Source organism: Nipponia nippon, unplaced genomic scaffold, assembly GCF_047370975.1.
Source record: "Nipponia nippon isolate SJK-2023a ecotype South Korea unplaced genomic scaffold, ASM4737097v1 scaffold_11, whole genome shotgun sequence".
Lineage (NCBI taxonomy): Eukaryota > Metazoa > Chordata > Aves > Pelecaniformes > Threskiornithidae > Nipponia > Nipponia nippon.
In genome coordinates, this window is record NW_028262302.1 from 19,955,571 (window position 1) to 19,980,295 (window position 24,725).

At 37.9% G+C, this 24,725-nt stretch overlaps 1 protein-coding gene across 13 annotated transcripts in view; it reads left to right on the plus strand.

Annotated features, from left to right (window-relative positions):
- Positions 1-23,921, plus strand: part of TRAF3 (TNF receptor associated factor 3) — a 72,549-nt gene extending 48,628 nt beyond the window's left edge. For 10 of the 13 annotated variants that reach the window (XM_087747757.1, XM_087747756.1, XM_087747758.1 and 7 more), the window contains 6 exons: positions 267-347; positions 3,061-3,135; positions 4,941-5,033; positions 9,575-9,715; positions 14,730-14,904; positions 16,097-23,921. In XM_087747757.1, coding sequence (XP_087603883.1) covers positions 267-347; positions 3,061-3,135; positions 4,941-5,033; positions 9,575-9,715; positions 14,730-14,904; positions 16,097-16,668 — 1,137 coding nt within the window. In that variant the 3' untranslated portion in view covers positions 16,669-23,921. The remainder of the gene's footprint in view (positions 1-266; positions 348-3,060; positions 3,136-4,940; positions 5,034-9,574; positions 9,716-14,729; positions 14,905-16,096) is intronic. The other 3 variants (XM_087747766.1, XM_087747767.1, XM_087747768.1) reach the window with 3 other exon arrangements.
- The last annotated feature ends 804 nt before the right edge of the window (positions 23,922-24,725 follow it).

The window sequence follows — 24,725 nt, forward strand, 5'->3', positions numbered from 1 at the left end:
GAGAAGCAAATAGGTTTCCTCTGCGTGGGAAAACAAAGAAAACCCTTATTTTTGCTTCGGAATATCAACACATCTATTAAAAGCATAAACTGATGTTTGAACAATTGCAGTTCTGTAACTGCACAATCGGGATAAACGTTGAAAAAAGTCTCGTGTGTTTGTTGTTTTTTTTTTAATTATTGTAGGATGCTTTTCTTTGCAGGTAAGTCCTCTCTTTAATTTCAAAGTAAGAGTGATTTGTGGTTTGTTTGCTTTTTCCTCTGTAGAAACATGAAGATACAGACTGCCCGTGTGTCATGGTTTCATGTCCTCATAAATGTAGTGTTAAAACACTCATGAGGAGCGAGGTAAGAAGTCATGCCCAGTGTTGTGCTGAAAAATTAAATAATTTTTTTAGTAAGATCTCGCAAGAATTTTGCCAGAAGCCATTTCCTTATTAAAATGTGAGATCTAAAGAAAAGCTTTTTCTACCACACAGTTAAGTGTGATAACACTCAAATATTTTTAATGATTTCTTAAAAAACTACTTAAAAAGAAATAATTTCTTAGTTTTGTGTCATTATTACACTTGGCTTGCCCAAGATTAGCGCATGTCTTTCCTGCTTTCATTTTTGCTAGGCTTCCCCCTGCCCTTCCCCCATTTGAAGCATTTGTTGAGCACAGTAGAGCAGCATCTTGGGGTAGTTAGCTTATATTAAAATAAAAAGAGAATTAAAATTTAGTGCACATTGACAAGAGTTAGTAAAGACTAGAAAAATCATATAAATGTGTAGAATCATTCCAAAAAACTTAAATTATGATTAAATCTGTTAAATTTGGGAAAAAATAATAATTGACACTTAAAGAATTAGTGTAAGATACACGGTAATATGAGTACAACATTCCAACAGCCAGGTGCAACAATGCATAACAGTTTCTCTTAATGTGTAGAAGCTTGCAATAATATGTAGATTAGTTTAAAAAAAATTAAAACCTGTGTTGTTTGAACAGATCCATGTTTTTGTACATAAATGGATATAAGTAGCATCTATCAAAGCCGATGTGAGCTATTTTTTCCTAAAAATTGAACTTACTCACCAAGGATGGGGAAGAGCTTATTTAAGTCTTCAGCACTCTGTAAGCCTCACTTAAGGAAAGTTAAGTTTCTGATCTGAGGATAAGCTTTTCTCTTTTCACTGATACTTACTTCCTGAGTTGGATTCGTACTATTTTTCAGTTACACTTGTAAATTATTAATCATGTCATAGTGCACAAGGTACATAAGGCACCTGCCGGATACAGGGGCAGTCTTTTTCCCCCAGGATAATAAAATATAAAATATGTGATAGATACTGTACCTATTAACAGAAATTGAGCTGATAAGAAAGAAAATATGTATACTGAGCCAGTTCTATCAGTGCTTACTTCCGAGTTTAGGTCCTGGTTCTGGAACACTTGGGCATATTCTCAAATCTTGCCTTCAGCAGTTACTTTGAGGAGAGGTATATCTGAGTGCTAATAAGAATTGACCCGTTAAAGCCTGGGTCATTACACACATAGTTCTGAAACCATTGGTAGAATCAGAATTTAAACAGTCATCTTGCCCTGCATCATCTGTTGCTGTATGTCGCTTAATTTTTTTCTGATACTGTGAAAATGTATATATTACTTAGCTGCATGGTTAGGGACAATGACTCTGATGCAGAAAATGGGAAAATGCCTGCCTAACAGTTTGAGAAAATTCTGTAGTGTACAACATGTGAATATCTTATTGTAGAATAAAAGGCAATTTTTCATGTTTAATTCATAACTCTTTGGTGGACTTCTAGTTTTGAGAAGTTGAAAATGTGGCATTCTTGTAAAGCCTGTTATACCACATGTCTCTTTCTTATTTGGTCTTTTTTTTTTTTTTCTGAACCACGTGTCTTGAAACTATACTGTGAATTTCTACAGATAGTGTTTAGAACATAACAGGTGTATATCAGAGATGAGTGACCGATTGCATCTCGGTATCAGATTTTAAAGACTGGCCTGCCTGTTCCAGAGCTACATGTTCAAAGCAGAATTGGTTCACCACTTCTTTCCATGGAGGTGGATGAGCCGAGTCATGTGGGGCTTCTGGTGTGGGAATTTCAAATGAGATTTTGAAACCCGAAGGAGTGATGCCAGCTGAGGAGCTAGACTCTAGCTCCTGTCTGCTTTGTGGGAAACACAAACTGCAGATCCTGTTTTTGAAGAGAGAGTGTTTGTTGCACTGTCCCTTCCAAAAATGTCTCTTTGCTCCAACTTTTAGGCAGTTTGCATCCAGCTGCTGCCCTCTGTGCTGCAATGGCTGCCGTCTGTATATATGTATACGCTTCTGTGAATTGGTTTATTTTTAAAAGAAAAAAAAAAAGTGGTCTGCGCTCACAGTAGTCCAAGATATTGGAATAAATCTCAATCTGTGCAAAATGCAGGCATTTTACTAATCAGTTTTAATCCTGTGTACTGCATTTTTTAAAGTTACTTAACTGTACCTATTCTAAAACTCTTTGTCTGTTTCATGCAGTACTTGTTTAGTCTTTTTTGTGTAATTTAACCGTTAAATTTAGGCATGGAGAATTGCATGTTATGTTTTGAAAAATTGGTTCCTCATGAAATTAGGATTAGAAAAAATGTACTTTACTACAGTGAAACTGATCTTAAGACTTGCTCAGAACACCAGAAAAAAAAAAAAATCACTTGTTGAGAAAAGATTAGTCATTCACTAAAGTAAAACGAAATCATATAAATAATTGTAGAGTGTGTTCTTTTTGTTTGCCTTTTCTTTTTAATTGGGTTGCCTATTGAAATAGTCTTTAGTAAAAGTTTCACTGTATATTAAATGTATCACACTGTATACTGTATTGGCATGTGCGTGTGGTTTACATATGTGTATATATAGTATTTGCACTTTAGGTCAGACTGGAGAAAATATACACACGTGTATTGTATGTTCTGCAAACGGCACACAATACAAACCTGATAACCTGTGCCCTTTATGTTTTGAGCATTATCATGCAAACGTCTTTTGCCAAAACTCACGTTTTTTTCCTATTGCAGTTGAATGCACATTTGTCAGAATGTATTAATGCCCCAAGTACCTGTAGTTTTAAGCGTTATGGCTGCACTTTTCAGGTCAGTATATAACAATTATACTTCCCAATTGATGAAAGTCTGCAAATAGAACCTAACTCTTTGACGTGAAAGTTCTGGACTTCTCTAGTCTTGGTTAAGAAAAAGTCATCCAGTTGCACCAAGTGATTATGCAGCAGATGTTTGGTTTTCCATTTTAAAAATAAACAATTTAAAAAGCCCACACATTCCTGCAGTGGTTTGGGAGTTCAGGTATTAGGTACATCTTGTTGAAATAGGAAGATGGTACATTTGAAGAACTTTTTAACTTAGAATAAGAGAAAAGTCACTTCTGTTCTTCAGAAAATAGCCTAGTAACTTCAGTTGTTTCTATGAAAGTATTTATTTTCTTGAGCTAAGTATGTTTATATTTTCTCTCATTTGTGTGTCTTAATATTTTTATTAAGGTTAAACATAGGTTAGCACACTTAAAACATGTATTTTTATGTGCATTCATATGTCTCTGTGCACATAGGTGTATTATAAAGGCATAGCATGAAATTTATTTTTAAAAAAAGTTTTAGATTTTAATCCTGGCAATCCCTGCAATATTTAAAAAAGCAAAAAAAGCCAAGCCTCAGAGTTTAGTTTCAGTAGTATTATTCCAGTCTCTTCCAATATTCTGCTTCCCTTACATATATCTTGGGGAATTTGGATGCTTATGTAACGAAGAGATGAGTCAGGAAATTCAGAAACCGCTGACAGGAAAAAATTGAGTTTATCAGATAGTGTGATTCATTTGTTAGCCCATGATAACTTAAAGAGACAAGAACTGTAAGCAGCAACACTTCTCAATAAACTAATTCTGCAGGTATTTCCAGGTTCTCAAATAATGAGCATTCATCATTTTAAGTGTTAACAGTAATGCTCTTAGTGGTAGAACTGATCAATGCTGTAACCCTGCCCACTGTTATGTCGTTATGTATTGCCATTCATTTTATGTATGTATATGTGTGCATATATGTACATATATCCACATATATATATTTAGTATTTTATATAGAGTACATACCTTGAGGATCATTGCAACCCTTTCAGTTGCTTCGCAGCATTTCTACCATCAAAGCTAATATACTCTGCATTGCAAAACACTTACTGAGGTAGGTGTAATGCAACACTACAAATAAAGACAGTAATATGGTCTGCATCTTATGTACTCTGTATATGATCTATGTGTGTTCTGTAAACTTTTTATATAGTGGTTATTTGTAACAGCATTTATAGGTTGTGCAGAGGCAGCATATCTGAATATCATAGAGCGATCATGGTAACATCTTAGGATGACAAACTAGGCGTTGTAGTATCTCTCAAAGTAGTTTATAAAGCTGGCAGTTTCCAGTGATGATAAATTTATCTTAAATATTTGTCTTTAATACTCAACTGAGGGAAAACCTAGTGCTTATGAAGCTGTTCATGGAAGACAACAGAAGTTTTAAATGATGGTTTGGGGAATTGGACATTTTAGATTTTGTATGACTCAAGAGTTTTATTGTGCTTTATTTAGTGTAAAGCTACACAGAAGACTCTAAAATACAATTCATTTTGTAAATCTCGTTCATCTTTATTGTCTATGACGTATCAAGTACACTGGATGGAGATATATGGCAGCTGTATAAAACACTTGCTATATTAAATGTATTCCTGACTTCTGTAAATTCCCAAGTAGATTTCCCTTCTCTCTACAGTTCTGCAACATGCATCCGTGAACCAAAATATGTAGTGTTGGTTCGATGTCTTGATATACTCTTTCTTTGTAGGTTTAAAAGAAGTGGAATTGGCTAAAATGTATAAATTCTTTGTTGTCACAGGGAACAAACCAACAAATTAAAGCACATGAAGCCAGCTCAGCAGTGCAGCATGTTAACTTATTGAAAGAGTGGAGCAATGCTCTAGAAAATAAGGTATATCTTCTACTCACTTCTAATTTTCATTGATTTCTTTAAATCATATAAAAGTACAGGAAGAAGCGCTTTTTTTCTGTTTAACAGCTGTTCAACAGTACAGCTAAAGCACTAGTAGGCTCCAAAAGCATTCCAGCCATTTAACATATCTGGTACCTTTGTTATAATAAAATGCTGTGAGAAACTTGGCTTCGCACGCAACTCCATATACAATTTTCCTCACTGGTAACTTAATTAAAACACTTTCTTCACATAGATAAACAGTCCAGTATTAAATTTCCTCTCTGAGCTGCCTTCTTACAAAAGGGAGGGTTCAGAAAGCTATGGCAGCGCTGTGAGCTGTATTTTTGCTACCTCAGTATTTTTCCAGCGATAACATTATTAGAAATACCATGTAATAAACCGTTTTGGTTTTTCTTTTTTCCCTTGCTCTTCAAACTTAATGACCTGCAAAGGTTAATTAGATTAAACATATTGTAACTCACGGGCATACTGATTTCTGCTTTAGTGCTAGACCAGAATGAATGACCATGTTGCAGTGCTTCCTTGGGACTCCTGGGTTTAGAATGTTTGAGATTTGGGAGATGCTGGAACCAGATCAGTATCGGCTGCAATCTTGTGAATCGTCTGAATGGCTTAACCATCTGTTCTCCAAATAAAATTTAAGGCTTTGATTTAAAAATGCAAAAACTTCAGAACAAATCACTGTTTTCTTAAATCTTTTGGAAAGATTACTGTTTTACCTGGCCATTAAAACAATGCTGCTTCTTTTTTTGGGGGAAAAAATCCCAGAATTACTAAACTATTCTACAAATGCAGGCAGAAGAGTCAGGAACCCCTTCAGATTTTTCTAGAATGAGTTAAATAAGAGTAACAATTCCAGCGTAAGCTCAGTAGCAGTTATGATACGTGTGGCTTGTGACTTCTGCCATCTCACAGCAGACTGCTAGCTCGAGTTTAGCAAACTGTCTAGAAAGCATATTCCCTTCTTGGCCTACAGTGATCTCTCATGCATGGGTTTCCAGCAAGGTCCTGCAGCCGCAGGAAGTATGGTTTCAAAGCAGAAGTTAATAGGAACAGCAAAATATGTTTTTGTCTCCAGCATGTTTGTCCCTGGACTGCTCGTTTTTGAACTTGAAGCCCTGTAAGGAAACCATTGCACCTGGGAGAGGTCCAGTGTAGTTTTCTTAGATACAGTTTTTACTACGACCGTAAGTCTTAGTTTCATGATCAATAGCAAGGTTTAAGTTTGCTTTTGCAGTTGAATTTTTATTAATGTAGGAACTGTACATTTTTCCCATTTTGACAGATACAAATTCATATCCTTAGTTCTTTTTTCATTAGTCTGATTAAAACTATACAATTTATTTTACATCATGGGAAAAAAAAAAAACCACGTTCCCTGTGACTTCCAGAATAGATAATGTTCTGCTTTGTGTCAGTGTCCTGAGAGGTGCTTTGTCATTTAAAAAATGCCCAGCAGTTCTATGTTTGTCTCTTATAGAGCTAAGAGAATATACATTTTACTACTCTTATGTTCAATTTTTGTTTTAACTTTTCATTTAGGACATAACTGCTTATCATTGTTTGTCCCTTTTTTTTTTCTTTTCACTTCCTGCTTTGTAGACTTCTTCCTATTCATAATAAAGAGTTGAATCACTGGAAATCCCAAGACCATGCCAAGTTACCAGAATAGCTAACCACATAGCATATGTCAGTGACTTTATTCTAGAGAAGGGTAACAAAATGATTTGTAACTTCATTGTTGTTCTCCTCTTTGAGAAAAAATTAATCAATGCACTGAAGAACAGCAGTGCAAAGTTAACTTAGCTGATGACTGTCACAGAAATCTTGGCCCTGCTGAAATCAGTGGAATTCTTGTCATTGGTTTCTGCAGGGTCAAGATTTCGTTAGGGGTACTCACTGTGATATGTATGGAGGGGAAAGGAGAAGTGCCTTCTCCCAGTCACCACATTCTTTAACAGTGCTTGTGGAGCATGCAAACTGAAAGTCTTCGGAGCTGCAAAGCTTGCGCTACGTTATGCGTTTGGTATTTCAGTGGTGGTGTTGGCAAAGAGTAGTAAGAGAAGGTCAGATGTAAAATCTTGAATCAAAACTTTGTGGGGCGAATTAAAATTTGGTGTTTTGTTCACTCTGTGATGGGACAGAGTTGCAGACTGAACTCCCACGGGTTTTGTTATGTTGGAAATAATGACTTGAACGTAATTTTGTGGCTTCATCACATTCTTAAAGAAATCTGGTATAAACTCATTTTTCTTTTTTAACATGTGACTTAAATATGGGACCTGTCTGTTTTAATCCAGTTCTTTGTGGTATAAGAGGGTTTCTTCCATTCTTTTTTAGTAAGCAATAATAAGCAATAGCTTAATTTGAAAAACTGCTAGGATAAAGCATGCTCTTATTCAGCAATATGTCAAATATGACAAGGAAGTAAAGGAAGCTGATTGATGCAGTTTGTAAATAGATGCTGTGTTTCCTTTACCTTGCTTTTTAACTCCAGTTCCAAAGACTTATGCCAAATGCAATTATGAAACTATATTTGGTGTTAAAGATTTCTGATTCACAAATTACGACCAAACTACAATTACTGACTTAGCGATGACAGTTCTGTATGATTAAGGGCTGCAGGACATAATTCTATTTTTCTTATGTTCTGTAGAACTGTGTGGAAAATATCAGTACAAGACAGGCCCACGTTTTATAACTTGTACAAAAATGGAAATGTAATGCTAGTGACACAGAGTGTAACTGCCTTATGATTGGGAGGCCTGGGGAGGAAACAGTGAGAAAAGGGGAATGTAAAGATCACAATTAACTAAAGAACTCTGATTCATTAAGGAAAAGGAGGATGCAAAAAATTAAAGTGGCTACCCAGCAGATCTGAAATATGTGGGAGGCAGGGGTACTAGACTTGTTTAAATTTAAACTTGAATTTTTTCTCTAGCACCTAGGCACGCATTCCTTCAGCCTCGAGATTGTTTCTCTCTCTGCACTGGCAAAATTAGCTTTGTCTCATTTCTGTTGAGCCTCTTCTGCCAGTTTTTCATATATAAAATGTGGCACTAATGTATGTGTATATATTCACACATGCTATGCTATTTTGAAAAGTAGATATGCACATATAGTATGGTATCTCTATATATTTTTGGGCCCCTGTCTGATGAACATGCTGAATGCCTGTGGACTTTGGCAGTTCTTTGTCTAGTTTGGGCTAGTATAGAGACTGAAATTATTTACCACCTTAAAGAGGCTAGCTTCTTGAGTCTAGGAATGCAGTGACACATAAGTTATTTGACTGTGTCTGATTAGAGGGCAGTTAAGGTGGTAGAATTGTATGGTGGTACAATTGTACAGTGGTACAATACCGTACCCTTATCAGTTTGAGGCTTGACTTCAAACCAGCATCTGTATTGGGGGTGGTGGTGTAGATTTTTTGGGGAACCTGAAGCATCCAAGTAATTGGTCTTAATGTGGAGTATTTATCAAAAGATTTTTGTGGGTCAAAAATGGTGTTGCTTCTTATCCAGGTAAAGATCTATCTGTGGAACTAGTCAGGGCATGTCCAAATGTCATTTTGTGTCAAGTGTTTGTTTTCTGTGTTTTTGCCACTGAGTAATCTTGCCTGGGGAAAAATGAGATTTTTTTTTAAAAAAAAAAGAGGCAACTCACCACCACAAAGCAACACCCTTCCCCAAAGCACATTAATGAACAGAGCACAAAATAGTGTGATGGAGAATATTTACTGTATTACTTTAATCCCCAAGGAGATATAATATATGATATTCTTCTAACAAGGCTCATGTTTTAAAATCAGAATGAGTCACTAATGAATGGATTCATAAAATGTCAATACAGAGAGAGAATATAATCCTCAGCCTTGTAGCTCTTTAGTCTTTTCTACTAGTAGACACCATTGGATTTTCCTTCAAATGCATGGATCCCTTCTGTATTCACTCATTTCAGGAGTTTTCATCACCATCACATTCTGTGAAGCCAAGCCAATCCCACGCAGATCATGTTTTTCCTTAAATTTGCTATAGATCAGGATAGATTGGAGTAGGTGGGAAGATCAATGTTTCCCTTTCCTGACGAGCTGTTCAGCTGTTCGGCTTTTCTCTGGTATTCCTTCTGTGCAGGGCTCGAGTTCTTCATGCTGATCTAGAGCTAAATAGGTTGTTTCTTCCGAACTCCGAGCAACTCCCAAGTCAGTTAGTGGAAACCAGGAAACCAAGCCATTAAATAACAAACTGAATAAAGAAAAGATTATGCTTAGACACAAGTTCTTTTGCTGTTTGTGTATCCCCTCTGCACTTTCCTTAGCCAAAGTTGTACCAATACCGTGCTGTGGAAGTGCAAAAGTAGCTATCAGAAGGTTGGGGTTTATTTATTTATTTGCAAGACATGGAGAGAGATTTTACTAGGATCTCATCCCTTTCATGTGTGTAAGATAGTTTAAAACTAACAAAGTTATAGGTATTTTTAATAAACTTTGGCAGGAGTAATTGTAGAATTTTTTCCAGGTGGCCTTGCTCCAGAATGAAAGTTTGGAAAAGAACAAGAGTATACAAACTTTACATAATCAGATTTGTAGCTTTGAAATAGAAATTGAAAGACAGAAGGAAATGCTGCGGAATAATGAATCTAAAATACTTCATTTACAGGTAAGAAATTTAGAATCTCCCCATTAAAGCAGAAATGGTAGTAGCTTCTGTTCTGTGCCTTTACACGTGTGAAGTGAGGTGTTCTGATGAAAAGGGAGGGGGGAAGAGAGTTTACCTTATTATAAAGCTATTCTGATTTTTTTTTTTATTATTATTCTGGTCAGTAGCTGGTTTATTGTGTTTGTTGGAGTAAGATACTTCACTAAAACACTGCAGTTGTCTAGCCTATGTTAAAACAAAACCCCCTGTTTAAAAAAGGAAAAGAAAACAAAATTACAAATCTTATCTGAAGAATAATCGTAATTATTTTTTCTTCTCTGCAAAAAATAACTGCTTGAGGAACTACTGTCAACCTGGAGGACAAGATTAGCACCTTAAAACTGTCATATGTATAATGTGTATTTCTTTTCACCTTCTGGTATTTTAAAAAATATTAATCATGAGTGAGATCAGCCTGGTGTGGAATTAATCCAAACGTAGTAGAATGCATTTGAATACACTTTTTAAAATCCATGTTTCTGTTGTCCTTCTTCTGAGGAAAATGTATCTAATTATTTGTTTGCCAGTAGGTCTGAGTTTCTTATTCTGTGGTCTGGATCGCCTGGCCGCAAGCCAGCGTCAAACTGGAAATCCTCTGGATGCGCTGGCATGGTGCTTAGCCTGAGCTTGAAATTCTTTGCCTTGCATTCAGAGCTGACTTGGAATGTGGATGCTGGGAATTTGTGTTAGCTTGTGTGATACTGACCACGATTAGGGAAACCTCAGGAGATATTTAGCAAGCTATTGTGAAGGTATCGTTTACACATTATTCTAGTATGTCTCTGCTAGAATATCAGATACCTGCTTTAGCATCCAGCTTAAAGGAATGTAAATAAAATAATCTTTCACTTACTATTCACTTCGCATATTAAACTGCAAATGTTGATACTCAAGAAAGATATGAGTATCCAAACTAGAGTATGGCTGAAATTCAAAGGTTAGCACATTCCAGAGCTCAGAGCATTGAGACCCTCAATGTTGCTTTATAAGGAAACCCTTAAGTTCGGCAACAGCAACATTTCTCCTTATAGCCCTTATTTCTTTCCATGTTCTGCCCACATAGTAACCAGTTTAGCCTGCCTTAGTCATTGTTATTTGGTCTGGTAATAGTCTGGGATGTGGCTGCATGCTTACAATATTGCATTCTGACACTGGAAGCTAATCCTTTTATGTATTGATATTGCTGATTGAATCTACCAGGAGGTAAGTTAATTTGTAAGCCTGGGGTTTTTACACATGCTGTCTCAATAACCTGTGATGAGAGAGGAAATGGAAAAAAAAAGTAGAGCAGAGTTTTTCATGATTGTCTTGATGACAGATTGCAATATCTTTGATTTCCTCAAGCTGTAAGTGTTAGCAAAATCAATTTTCAAATGGTTTATGTTTAGGGAAAAAAAAAAAACACAACACAATATGGTTGGCAGATTCCAACAGGTGGCTTTTTGGTGGTAGTAAGTACTGGAGAGGATGTGTTTTGCTCCCGCCCCCCAACTTCTTCTTGCCAGCTACTTTAGTTATTTTAAGCCAAACTGTTTTACAGCTATTTGAACCTGATTCCTTCCACTTACTGGAAGTTCTTGGTTCAGTCAGGGCATCCTGGAAACACCTCAATTTGTTTTTCCCTGGACAATATGATTAGCTGCCTCCTGTTGCCTATTAGGAGTTGAAGGAATTAGTTACCTCTTGTGAACCATTCTTTTTCTGGGTTGCATTGAGCAGCCATGGCTATACAAGAGCCACAGATATTTCCAGTGTAGAACTAGCCAATTCAGGTCTGGACAGGCGTTACTTGCTTAGTCCCCCAAGTCCTATGTATGCTAGTGATTTTCGAGTACAGTTTCAGTATTAGTTGTCGTGTAACCTTCTTTGGCTTGGGAGCAGCTGTTTCACTGAGTACAACTGGCATCATCTGCACTGCGAGGCTTTTAACACAACTAGTGTAAATGCATCAGAAGTGCCTGGGCACTGGCAGGAACCTCAACCTTGAGATGTTTTGATTCAGATTGATTTCCTATATACTGGTCTCTAGGGAAAGTGTTTTTACCAAGAGAGTATGTGATACTTCTACGACTGCTGTCTTGTGGAAAGAAATTTTCGCATCCAGTATCCCATCTTTCTTAGGAGTATATGGAAGCATATTAGTAAGCCAAGTCCTAGGCTGAGTGTGGACATGAGGTACTTAAAGACAAAAGAAACAATGACCTTATGATTACAAAATGATGTGATTGGTAATACATTCCTTCAAAGGAAGAGGATATACGATTTGTTTTCCCAGTCAAGTAATATGTTTGGTTCCTCTTCTGGTGTGTTCTTTAGCTTTTCAGTTTTGCTCTATCAGTTGCAATGGAACGGTCCATTAGGAGCATCTGAAAGAGAGACAACTGCGAATATAACTTTCTTCAGTTCCTCATGACATTGTCTAAATTCTTTTAGTAATAATAGTGCTAAAATTCTGGAAATTGTTTATTAGAAATACCAAACAACACCTAGATGAAAATCAATATCAAGAAGAGCCCTCCGTGGTTTGCCAGGCATATAACTCTGGATTAATGATCTGGAGAGGTCAGTTGCTGGAATAAAAAGTGCATGCAGAAAATTGATACCTACTTGAAAATTTATGAGTACAGTGTGAGACATCTGTGTGCTTTCTAATGGAATAATTGGAGAGAGTGAAATTCTCCACTGCTGGATCAACTTCAGATATAGTACATCAGTATCTCCCAGCATGAGGGAGGTTGACTCCCTGTAGGGTAAAAAGATAGAGATCCCGCTGCTTTTTAAAAACTGAATACAAGTCTATTTCTGATTATATCTCTTGAGCTCTCATGAAGAGGTACAGGAGACAAAATACTACACATTTGCTGATGTGTAGTGGAAGCAGCTGAAAAACAGAATTGGTTGTGCATGTACAAAGGTAGAATGTTGCACACAGGTGGATGGGGAGAAGTTGGTCCCTAGTAACAACTTCTAGTAAACTTCTCCCAAAAGAAGAATAACTTACAGTTCTTCTGCATCTTTACCACTTCCCAATTCATTTAAAAATGTATTTATTCATTTTGTTTGATACCGTGTTAGTGCCAAGAGGTCCCAATTGGAAATTAGAGCATCTCTGTATGAGGCACTGTGCAAACCCATGACCATGTAATTGTTCTTGCCTTGGAGAGTTCATGTTTTGTGTGAGTAGAGGAAAAAGATCAGACTTGGGCACACCTTCGGTTTACTTTTGCATGTTAACTGTGAACTAATGGCCAAATGTTGTGGCTCTGCTCTTACAACATTGATTCAGGCCATCCCATGGTGTGTTTTCTTTTATATGTATAGCTAACAGCCCTTCCCTACTTTATTTTCTGATCACCATCAGTCCAAGTAAAAGGGTGTGACTGTGTTGGTAGCTGATGATTAGTATGTCCAGGCAAGTTGCTTAATCTATTTAATGGGACCATGCCCCTGCATTTATGATTCAGTACACAGCTTTCCTTCACAAAGTCATACTTTTGCAAGTGAGATATATAAGCTCATTTTAAAACACCAACATAGAAATAAATAGTTAATCTCGAAATATGTTAGATTACTCAGTGGTTTTGAGACACAACAAAATGAAACACTCCTAGAACATGACTTTGCTAGCTGGCTTATCAAATTGACAGCCTTTAATTAATTGGTACAGACTTTCAGTATAACTGAAACCACATGATTAAAAGCAAATGCCTAAAAGGGGAAATGAAGGTTGCATGAGGCAGAAGGGTTTTCCCCATGAGTGAGGAACATTGAATCCACATGGCTAACCAGAAGGCAAATGCAAAATAACTTTATTTTCTTGTTTTATACTCAACTGCTACTTTTTTTTTTAAGAAGTGAAAAATCGTTTTTACACATGTTGGCACTATATGATAATAAACTATAAAGTTAGATTTGGAATTTAACTGTAGGTGGTAGCAAAAGTAGTTTCTTGTCTCAAATATTTGTATTATCGTTTGAACTTCACAACCGATGATGGGGTTCTGGCTAAAATTCCTGCTAGTCCAAATTAGCTGTGATAACATTAAGTGCTATGTATTTCTTGCATCAGATTTGAGGTAGACTGGGAAATATGTTCTCCTTTATATTTGTAATATACTGAGGTGCTTGCAATGTCCCTCTTTCGGAGATTACCAGCCTTTCTATGTATTTTTTTTTCTTGAGTATTGTATTTCATGCCTTTCCAAAATCAACTGTTTTTCTTCCTTTGTTTTCTTAAAAAGACTCAACCAGCAAGCACCTTCAGGACGCATGGCTTATTCAATTTAGGAAGTAAGGGTGGGAATTTTAAAAGTGCTTAAGGGGTCAGAAATGGTAGTTTTGCTTATGCTCTTGAGGGCTTCTGCTATGGTTATGGGCACATAATAACTTAGGCTTTGATAACTGATTTATGTGAACTTGGAGCTTGCTAATACCACTGTATCTGCACATGTACGTACTCTTGCTCCGTGTGTGCAAGAGTACTGATGTTTTTCTGGAAGGGTAAGTTATTTTGTTTTTACCCAATGATGAACGCATGCACATGAGCAGCCACTTGATTCACACCATGGTGAGTTGTTGTTGTGCCCATGCTTTGTTGCTTAAGTAGTCTGACATGAAAACCAACAAATATCAGCCCATAATATCAATATAGAGACATTCAGAATATTGTTCTTGCATTGAAAGGTTCTTAAAAAAAAATTTAGACCAGAGCACGCTAACAGTTCCTTTTTTAAATAGTTGTGTTGATAATTCTGGTAGTGCTCTAATATTAATACCTATGCAGCACTCAAGATTTTTGTAAGTGTTTTATAAATACTTGGGCTATTCCTCTAAATTTTCAAGGTTTGTGTTATTAAAATATTTGACGTGTGAAACTTGTTTATATTGGAAATGCATCTTATTATCAATATATAATCCTTGTTGAATTTGCATAAACCAATGTCTTTTTATTATTTTAACTTACTGTTTTATAAAGCGAGTGATAGACAGTCAAGCAGAGAAACTGAAAGAACTGGACAAAGAAATCCGTCCCTTCCGACAGAACTGGGAGGAGGCTGACAGCATGAAGAGCAGTGTAGAATCCCTCCAGAACAGAGTGACCGAGCTGGAAAGTGTTGATAAAACTGCAGGGCAAGGAGCTCGAAATACAAGTAAGTGTAAGCACAATTGACTGAGGTATTCGGCGGCACCGTCAAGAGAAAAATTCTGTCCTTTGAATGGCACTCCCATTGTGATTTTTACGTGGAAGCATCAATCACGCTCCTTCTTCTGATTTTTGAATAGGAAACTGCGTAATCCCTTTGATGTGGCATTGCTTCTTAGGCTTGATTCTTGTCTTCTGTTTTCTTGACCATTGTCTTGATTACAATGTTAGTTCATTATAAGTAGTTTCTCAACTGGTCTTTGACAGCTGATAGCTTTCAGCAGCAGCTTTAAATATAGTCTTGGCATATTGACAACTCTTCTTTTATTAGTCTTCTCCATGAATGAATCAACGATATGGTTATCCATCTGAAACCACCTGTCCTGATATCTGTTACAGAGGTATATTTGATCCAAAAAAACCTGAGAGATCTGCTTGAGAATAAGGTTATTGTGCTTCCTGAATAAAGTGAAAACTGGAGTTTAGCAAGATAGTGTAGATCATATGTAAGTGTTTAAATGATTGGGACAAAGAACATTTAAAGAGATGTGTATAAAACAAACCTGCCTTACAAATTCATCTGCTTCTCAGTGTTTTATGTTGCCCAATTTTGCCAGTGTGCAAAGACAAAGAGAAACATTTTCATGTGAGGGAAAGGGGACATTAAAAACAGGAGTAAGTGACCATATAACGCAGAGCTAAGCTTGAATTTTCTTTCTTTTATGATGAACTTTAGACAAGGTAACAGCACTACGCTTCTGAGACAAGTAGTGTCTGAGAAGAATATTTTGAGTGATAAGCAGTGCTTCTGAGTTTCAGAGGGTTTATGTAGGATGTGTGACCACTTCCCGGGTCTTCACTGCTAATAGCAATCTACAGATAATGCTACCAAGTCTCCTCTCAGAAAATGGAAGCCTCTGTACTTATATTACATAGTAACCAGACAAAATTTGTTAGCTGATTTGAATATTTGACTTTTACTGGATGTGTGATTAACACCCATATTTGTAAAAAATCCCGGTTAACCTAGATACTAGCTGGCAAACTATCGTCTGTGGAAATTGCTTCATTGGTGACCACGTGCACTTTGCTTCTTGGAGAGGAAAATGTTTTCATAGACAATAGCAGCACTGGCAATTGATTTTTACAATCTTTAGAAAAAAACACTTCTCACCCTCATCCTTTTTGTTTTCGAACAGGCCTGCTAGAGACACAGCTGAGCAGACACGATCAGATGCTGAGTGTTCATGATATTCGGCTGGCTGACATGGACCTCCGATTCCAAGTTTTAGAAACTGCCAGTTACAACGGAGTATTAATTTGGAAAATTCGAGATTATAAACGTCGGAAGCAAGAGGCAGTCATGGGGAAGACTCTGTCCTTGTACAGCCAACCCTTTTATACTGGATACTTTGGCTACAAGATGTGTGCCAGAGTTTACCTTAATGGAGATGGCATGGGAAAAGGGACGCACTTGTCGCTGTTTTTTGTCATAATGCGTGGAGAATACGATGCGTTGCTTCCTTGGCCATTTAAACAGAAAGTGACTCTCATGCTAATGGATCAAGGACCGTCTCGCCGCCACTTAGGAGATGCTTTCAAGCCAGATCCAAACAGCAGCAGTTTCAAGAAGCCAACTGGAGAAATGAACATTGCATCTGGCTGCCCAGTCTTTGTGGCTCAAACTGTTCTAGAGAATGGAACGTATATTAAAGATGATACTATTTTTATTAAAGTCATAGTGGATACATCGGATCTACCAGACCCCTGACATACAATGGGGCAGGCGGATTAAACAGAAGACAACTCCGTTTGGGGGTTTTATATCAGTTTGTCTTCAATCAGAGGTCCTAAAGCTCACAGAACCACCTTGTGGAACAGACGGAAGAGTTTGAAGGCATAACTGCATAGGGTCCAATTGCGAAAGTAGCAACACATTAAGAAATCATACCATGGTATATTTTTTAATAGAACTAGCAACACTTAAGCTCTGAAGAATCATTTATCCCTCATGAGGGTAATGATTATGGTCAGAGAGGATTTTTTTTTTTTAACTTATTAATGATCTAGTCAATTGGCAGTGAAAAGACATATACAGTATGAGCTGAATAAATTACTGACTTTTATTTCTTTAAGCTAGAATACAAAAACAAAAAAAAACTTTACACGTGGGCTAGCTGGAAATTGTCAGCATGTTAAAAGAAGATGAAGTAATGTTGCAATTATGATATTATTTGAAAAACTGAGGTGCAATCTTGTCTGAAATATACTATATTGTCTTTTTAAGGCCTCATCTGGTCTCTGTTTTAAGAATTACTTTGTCAGAAGATCTTGGAAAAGCATCCATGTCTTCTCAAAAGTATCTGAATCAAAACCATATTTTTATTTAAAGTTCTATTGTTACAGAAAACATTTTATTTTAAAACTGTTGATAGACTGATATTTCTTGGAAGAAAAATAGAAGATATCAAACACTGGTTATCACTTGTGATAGGAAAAAAAACTATTCAATTCTGTTATTTCTCTTTAGAAATGTAAACCTACAATATATGTCGTAGTTAATGACACTATTTCAAAATTAAGGAAAAATCACTCATGGATGCTGTGCATCATTATCAGATTTATAATTGTTTTCACCCTAAAATAGGGCATTTGTTGAACTTTGGAGTTCTAAACGGAATCCTGTACATTTTTTAAAGTTCTGCCCCATGCTTTCCAATCAAGCTATATATGTTGCACATTATGCTGTCAGCAGTATATAGTATTTTCAGTATTGGGGAGGAGGATTAGTGCTGAAAAAAGCCTATATGTTTGTTCTGTACTAGCAGCCATTGCTTCTTAAGGACAAATCAGCAATGTCTTAATATAGTGATGGTGGCTTGCATGCGTACATGTGCCTTAGATGTGCTGTGCTGCTTATAAACCATAGCTTTTTATTCAGATCAATTCTGATATCTGAAATGGTAGTTTAATTGGACTTCAGGCATAATGTTTAGCCTTGTCTTCAGAGCCCTTCGGTACCTTGCCATGTACAAAATAGAAGCCAAAGCCCATTTCTTTGGCTTCTGGAGCTTCTGTGGCTTGGCCATGGTGGAATCCATCTTATTCAGGTGCCAAAACGTTATGCTCAGTGCTCCTATGGAGCTTGGACTAGACTGTCTCCATGGCCACTGTGAAGGCAGGCGACATTTTTCCTCTAATGCCTGTGGTTGTAAGGTGGCATCACTTGAAATGAACCCATCCGAGAACTCTGCGGGGCTGTGAATGTATGTGCTCATGACAGCTTTTCATAGCAGACAAGCCTCCTAACAGGGAATGCACGGGCTTCTTTCTTATAACAGCCTGAACTGTAGTAGAAAGCATTTGCTAGCCCTGAAACATGCTGATTGCAACCTGCTGTGTTCATCTGCTTCTGTTTAATAGCCTGTGACAAGCAAGTCTAGAGACATAGCCTGACTGTGGTGCTCTTTAAATCCAAGCACCGCTTAAGCAGAGCGGACTTGCACCACTGTGTTTTTAGCCTTCGTGGGCTTGAAAGAAAACGTTGCATCTCAGCCCTTGATGTCAGGTTGTATCAGGTTTCTGCTTTTTGAGGCATAGTCACAATTTTTGTCTAAGGTGCAGTTGAATTCATGCCTTTGTATTTCAGCTTGTCTTTGCCGCTGTCTTTTTTGGCTGTGCCTTCACACACAGTGCCTGCAAGAAGTATTTATGAATCTACAATGCATGCTAAGTGGTCTTCATGGGTTTTCCAGGCACCTGCTAGAATACTGCCTGCTGCTGACCGTCGCAACCGTCAGCAGCAACCTGTCTTCCTTTTCTTGCCTTCCGTTGTCCAGGTACTGTACTCCCTTTATGGTACATAGCTGTCAACAGGTGCAAGCTCAAATATGGAGGCAAGTGCTAGCATTGAATTTCTAGCACGGAAGGAGGACGTTCTGCACAAGAGATAAATATCTATAGATATACCCGCATCTATATCTCTAGATATAATTATATGGCACTTGCAGTTTTATGCAGGCTGCATAAGCAAACCCATCACGCTTTAGGGAGAAGGTTCGCTCAACTTGTGTCATTTTTAATAATTGTGAATGTAGGCAGCTGAGCTTTTGTGTTTGTGCATCACAGAATTTTACTGAAAACAGGATTCCCAAGTGGAAATGTCCAAAGGACTCTCCTCCCATTGCTAATGCATGTCTTGTAAACTTAAATGAAACCGTTTGGCCATCTCAAAACAGTTTATATCCTGTTTCGATCTGGGACTTGGAGGAGACTTCTAGTATAAGCAGGGCCCAGCACATTCTGCAGATTTGTGACTACAGTTTCCAACTCCTGTGACAGAATTGCGCTTCTAAATCCAGGCTCTTTAAAAGAGGAGGAAAAAAGAGTTTCCAGCCTTTGTGATTGAAAGAGGATGGTGAAACATGCGAAAAGTATAAACTAATAGGGAAGTCTTCCTGAGTCTGCACACAGCCTAAACTAGTAGCTTTAAGAGATCTGAATATCTCCTCTTAGTGGGATATTGACTCAGAAACTTCATAGAGAAGTTCAAATATGAACACTGCTAACTGTATTAATGCCGATCACTGTAGCAGAAACATCAGTCACTGTTGTATTTCACAGATCTCTATGCTGCTTTCCACATCTCCCAAGTGCCAAAAGCACCAGCTGCCAGAATCTTCAGCTTCACTTGGGCAGCTTTTATAATGCAGTAATGTGCTATCGATATAAAAATATTTTTGCATATATGCTTTTTATCACAGTTAATAAAATGGAGGCCTACTGCACTTATTTTTTAAAACTACATGAAGCTGCCAGAGAATTTCCAGTTTGCCAACCTTGCGTACTGTGAAATCCAGGATCCTGCTACACAAACGTAGACACCGCCTGCTGTGGAATACCTGAAGCCTTGACTGTAACACCCCTTTCTCCGCAGAACTCACGGGCCATCTCTGTAGAGTTCGTACTGTGTACATAGAAATTGGTTTCCTCTGCTTTCCAGCAAGGAGTATGTAGCATTTTGTGAAAACAAGGCCACTGTATATTCTCTAAATTGAAAGGAAAAGATACCTGGTGCTTTACTCAACACTTTAAATTATTTAACTTTTTCTCCCATCATTGAAATGCCCTTTATCCTTTTTTCTATAGGTTCCTGACCCAGATATTCAAAGTTTTCTAGGGACTGTCTGTTTAAAGTGATCCATGGGGCAACAGTCTGTCCCCACACATACTCTTGAATCCCGGCCGCCTCCTGTGGTGTGCTGTTATTGCAAGGGGGTCCCAGAGTATTTGCATTACTTTGAACAGAGTTTCTTCGACAGAACCTTTTTTTTCCTCTGCTTAGTAATTCTTAGCAGTGCACAACTGAAGTCTCTTGCTGGTATTCTTTCTTAACGATGACGCTCCGAGTTACGTACAAGCCTCTTTCGTTTCCAGCTTTCTCTAGGGAGATTCCAGTCTGTGACAATCTGGATGTTGCCCTTTTTGTACGCTCTTCAGCACAGGGTGAGTGCATCTGTTACCTAGAAAGTCTTGAAGTCTAAACAGGATGAAACTATTTGGGTGTTTAAAGACCAACCTGCGATGATGATGCATGACCATGTCTGCATTACTTCTCTGATCTAATTAAAGGGGTCTTGTTTCAGTTACTGTCTACATGGTACACCTTCAACTGCTGACTTACAATATGCAATGTTGATTTCAGCCTTGTACTGTAAATGTTCTTCACAAAGAGAATGTGCAATAGGAAGAGGGGGTGATGGGTGGCATAATTTTGACGGGGAAAAAAAAAATGTTGTGGGTAACATGCTAGCTTTCTTATAAATATGAAATCCAGTTTATTTCCTCTTCCTGTGGGTTTTCCTGCTTGGAAGAGGAAAGTTGAAGATACGTGCCTGTTTCTGTGCCTGGTGAATTTCTCAAATGCAAAGGTAATGGAGATTTGTGTTAGTTGTAACTTAAGTGTTGAACCCATGAATGTTAGGTTGTGATTGTATCGCTCGTGTTTCTCAGCTTGCCACGATTACGGCTTGTTGAGATGGAGTTTAAAAGCTACCCCCTATTTGTATCTGTATTCCATCACGTGGGATAGGCATTTCACCAACAACGCAGGGTTTCTGTTGTTTTGTTTCGTTTTTAAAACACTGGTGCTGTTTGGTCCGAGACAGAGAAGCGTGTAGGGAGTGACAAGAAGAGTTGCCTGCACCGCAGAAGAGTAAAAAATGTGACTGCAGTATTGATGCCTTGATATGATTTAACTATGCAAATATACAAATAGGTGAGGGGGGAAAAGTTCTTGGGTTGCATACCTAATCTCTTAGTTTTTGCTCTGTAAATTACTCGTACGTGTGTAGGTACATACATAGACACACAGACATGCATGCACATATATATGCAAAGTCTTTTCTTTATGTAGAAGTGATGAAACAAAACCCTTTCCTCCAAGTTATACCTGATCAATTGGTGCAAATACAACTTGCTGCTGCTAAGGGAGGATCTTGGCTAAGGGCAAACTTTGGATTCACATCTTCCAGGTTTGAAGACCTGTATATAGCAAACAATTTGTTTAGCCTTTCTGAAGACCTTGGAATGTCATCTAGGACACATGTCCTTCCTCATACTCTGCTAATTTGGAGGTTCCTGTATTTTAAACAAATATAGTGACGGGCAACTTGTTAATTGCAAATTCTTTCCTTCAATTTGGGAACAATAGGAAATGAAAAGGAGCTGGACCTCTTCCTGGAATTCCTATCCTGTTCAGTCAATACCTCTATATTCTGGTTGACCTAGCAACTGCAATAAAAATGATCGGTTTGGGAATTCAGTCTGCCTGAGAGTAGTTTTTAGTGCTATGTACAGTCTAGGAAGCACTTTGCATCTGCAAACCAGTTCTTCTTACAGCAAGTGCTATTTGTCTTTTTTGGAAAAAGGAAATCAAGGATGAGATGTGAAGCGACTTGCCCAGAGTCACAAAAGGAATCTCCTGGAGCCGGGACTGAATGCGAGGTTCCAGTTCCCTAGTGCTATCTTCAAATCACTAGGTTTTACTCTTTTAATACATTTGTCCCTTTAAAGGAACCGAAAACCAAGCTGACCCACCTTAAAGACCCACATCAGGACAGTAAGGGCTAGAATTAAACATACAAGCTGTCGTGATTTGGGGTTGTACGTGTCTGGCAGCCCAGACGTCGCTCACTACTTGGCGGTGCTTTGCACGGCCTGCAGAGCGGAAGGCCAGCGCAATGTGTCGGTGTGAATAACAGCAGCAAATGTGTGTCCTGTTCTATTTGTTCAGAATCACCCAACAAAATAAGTCTCATTTGATGCTCCTCTTAACTGAGGAGGGAGAATACCATTTTTAAAGTGGGTTCATCTTTGTTCTACCAGCCTGTAGCGTGACTGACCGTTTCTTTCTTGTGGGGCTTTCCTGCCTCTTAATCCAGGCCTTTGCTGAGAAGCACCAGATGGGAAGGTTGTGGAAAACTTTGGACTGCTGATTCAGGGACATCCTCTTAATATTTAGAAGAGCAGAGATATACAACACGTAAGGGATCTGACTATTCCTATTTCTCTTCTAATTTATGGTCAAGACTGCAGCTTCTGTCTTCCATTTCATGATCTTAGTGTAGATACTAGGCTGTGTTTGTTTAGGTTTTTTCCCTCCAAGTTAGGATTAGTTCCTTAGGGTTCAAATAAGTTCTAAATTTCACAGAGAAGCACCTGAACCAAAATCCTGGATCCAAACATCCCAGACTTGATATGGAATTCAAATCTGGATCCCAACTCTGTGGCTTACTAACCTACCCATTTAGGGAAGGGTTTGTCGTCTCTATGTGGTGTTTGTGTTTTTGGTCCTTTGGAACTAAGCTTTTAATTTGGTTGCCAGTTCTGCAAGGACTTTTTAACTTCTTAGCAATGCCGGTGTTCACACGCTCCATTGCTGGCAGTGCGATGCGTAGTGATAAAATTTGACTCTGTCTAAGGGTTACTGAGATAAACCAGCATTATCATTCGTAAAGGTCATTTTCCTGCATAGTGTTCTGAGCTTTGGATTTGAATATAGCTCACAGCTGAAAGGACACATCTTCCAACTATGACCTGCATCACTGGCAGAGAGTTGTATAATCTGTACTTGTGGAATGGGAAGGTACAAGCTTCCATCGTTGCTGATGCATCATGTGATCCACCTATTTGGTTTTTCTTGTACCTGTTGTTTGGTTTATATATTTTTTTTTTTTCAGTTTTATAAAAAAAAAAACAAATGGGAAGTTCAGGATTTTTTCTACAAGGTATAAAACTCCAATGATTTAGTGGTGACTAGAGAGCTGTGAAAAATACCCCATTAGGAGATGATGGGCTAAACGTAGGTCCATTTCTCTTAGACAAGTAGGATAACCTTTAAGACGTATGGAACAACGTAATAATCGGGAAAACTAAAGCTGACATTTGTTTCCAAGAAATTCTGTAAGAAATATCTATTGAAAAGACATCAGTGATCGAGAATAATGTACAAATTAATGTGTTTGAAACTTGTGTATCCATTTCTTTAATCTCATACTCTTCAGTGAACGGTACACTTGTGTTCAGTTTTATGATCAAAAACAAAGACCAAAGAAGGCCAACCTCATTTGATTGTGTATATTCTGCCTGTCTTAATTATCAATAGCTGTAAGGATACAGTGCAAGTGATCTGGTAACCAGTGGTTCTCGTCCTTTTCTTTTAGGGGGAAAAACAACTTTAAAATGTATAATTTATTGCTCAGCAATAACCATGTTGTTAAAATAATAATAAAAAAAAGGAATTAGCAACATGTCTTAATTTCCCAATAGCATTATTATATGTTGTATTTCAGTTTATTGTATATTGTGTTTTTGTATTTATTTGTGTTTGGAGGTCTTGCTATGTCTTTTTGTGTTTAAATGCTAATAAACAAGGACAGTGTGTAAGAGTGTAGAATGCCAAACTCTGAAATGCTAAACTGTGTTATTAAAGGAAAAATAAATCTAAGTAGGAAATCATATTTTTTAAAAAAAACTGGTGTGTTGAATTTGAATGACTGCTGTTGACTTGCAAATGGCCAAGGTGCATCCTTTGGCCTCTCTGAACCTGCTGTACCTTGGCTGTTGAGTGCTTTGTGCTTATGCACCTGATGGACCTTTATTGTGGCGTTGCCCTTCCTCTTCGCAGGAAACTTGCCGTAACTTTTGTATCAGAGTCCTATTTTCCTTGCGATAAATCTGCTAGAATAAACTAGGCAGTGGTGTGCATCCTAATGTCAGCGTCAGGAGTCCTCGTGCAAATAGAGTAGCAATAATTGAAATGGGTTTTTGTGCATTTGTGGTACGCCGCTTTCCCAAAGAGGTGTGGGAAAGGAGAGAGAGAGTATGGCTTGAATGTCTGAAAATGTAGTTTTATTTTTTTTTTCTTCTCCAGTGTCATTAGTGACTCTTCTCAACTCAGAAATGCATTTCAGGTGTGTGTTTGAAATCATGGAACACAGTGCAGTCTGTAAAAGCAACGTGCTGTTTTGAAATGAGTGAAGCAATAGTATTTCCATCGCATTTCAGATTCAGCTTAGTGCTGAAAACCCTGATCCCCAGGGGTGGTGTATGAAGGGTGTCACTTCTACCGCGCACTACGCTCATCTGTCTGTCCTTCCGTTTCTTCTTCCCTCCCCTCCCTCCCACCCCTTGTTTACTGAAATTCCCATTTCCCCTCTTTCACGTCACTGCGGGGGTAATGCTGGGTTTAGCAATGCGGGAATGTCCTGCCTGTGCTCAGAGGCAAGACCGCGGTGTCTTGGCAAAAGCCACCACCGAGCTGCCGGC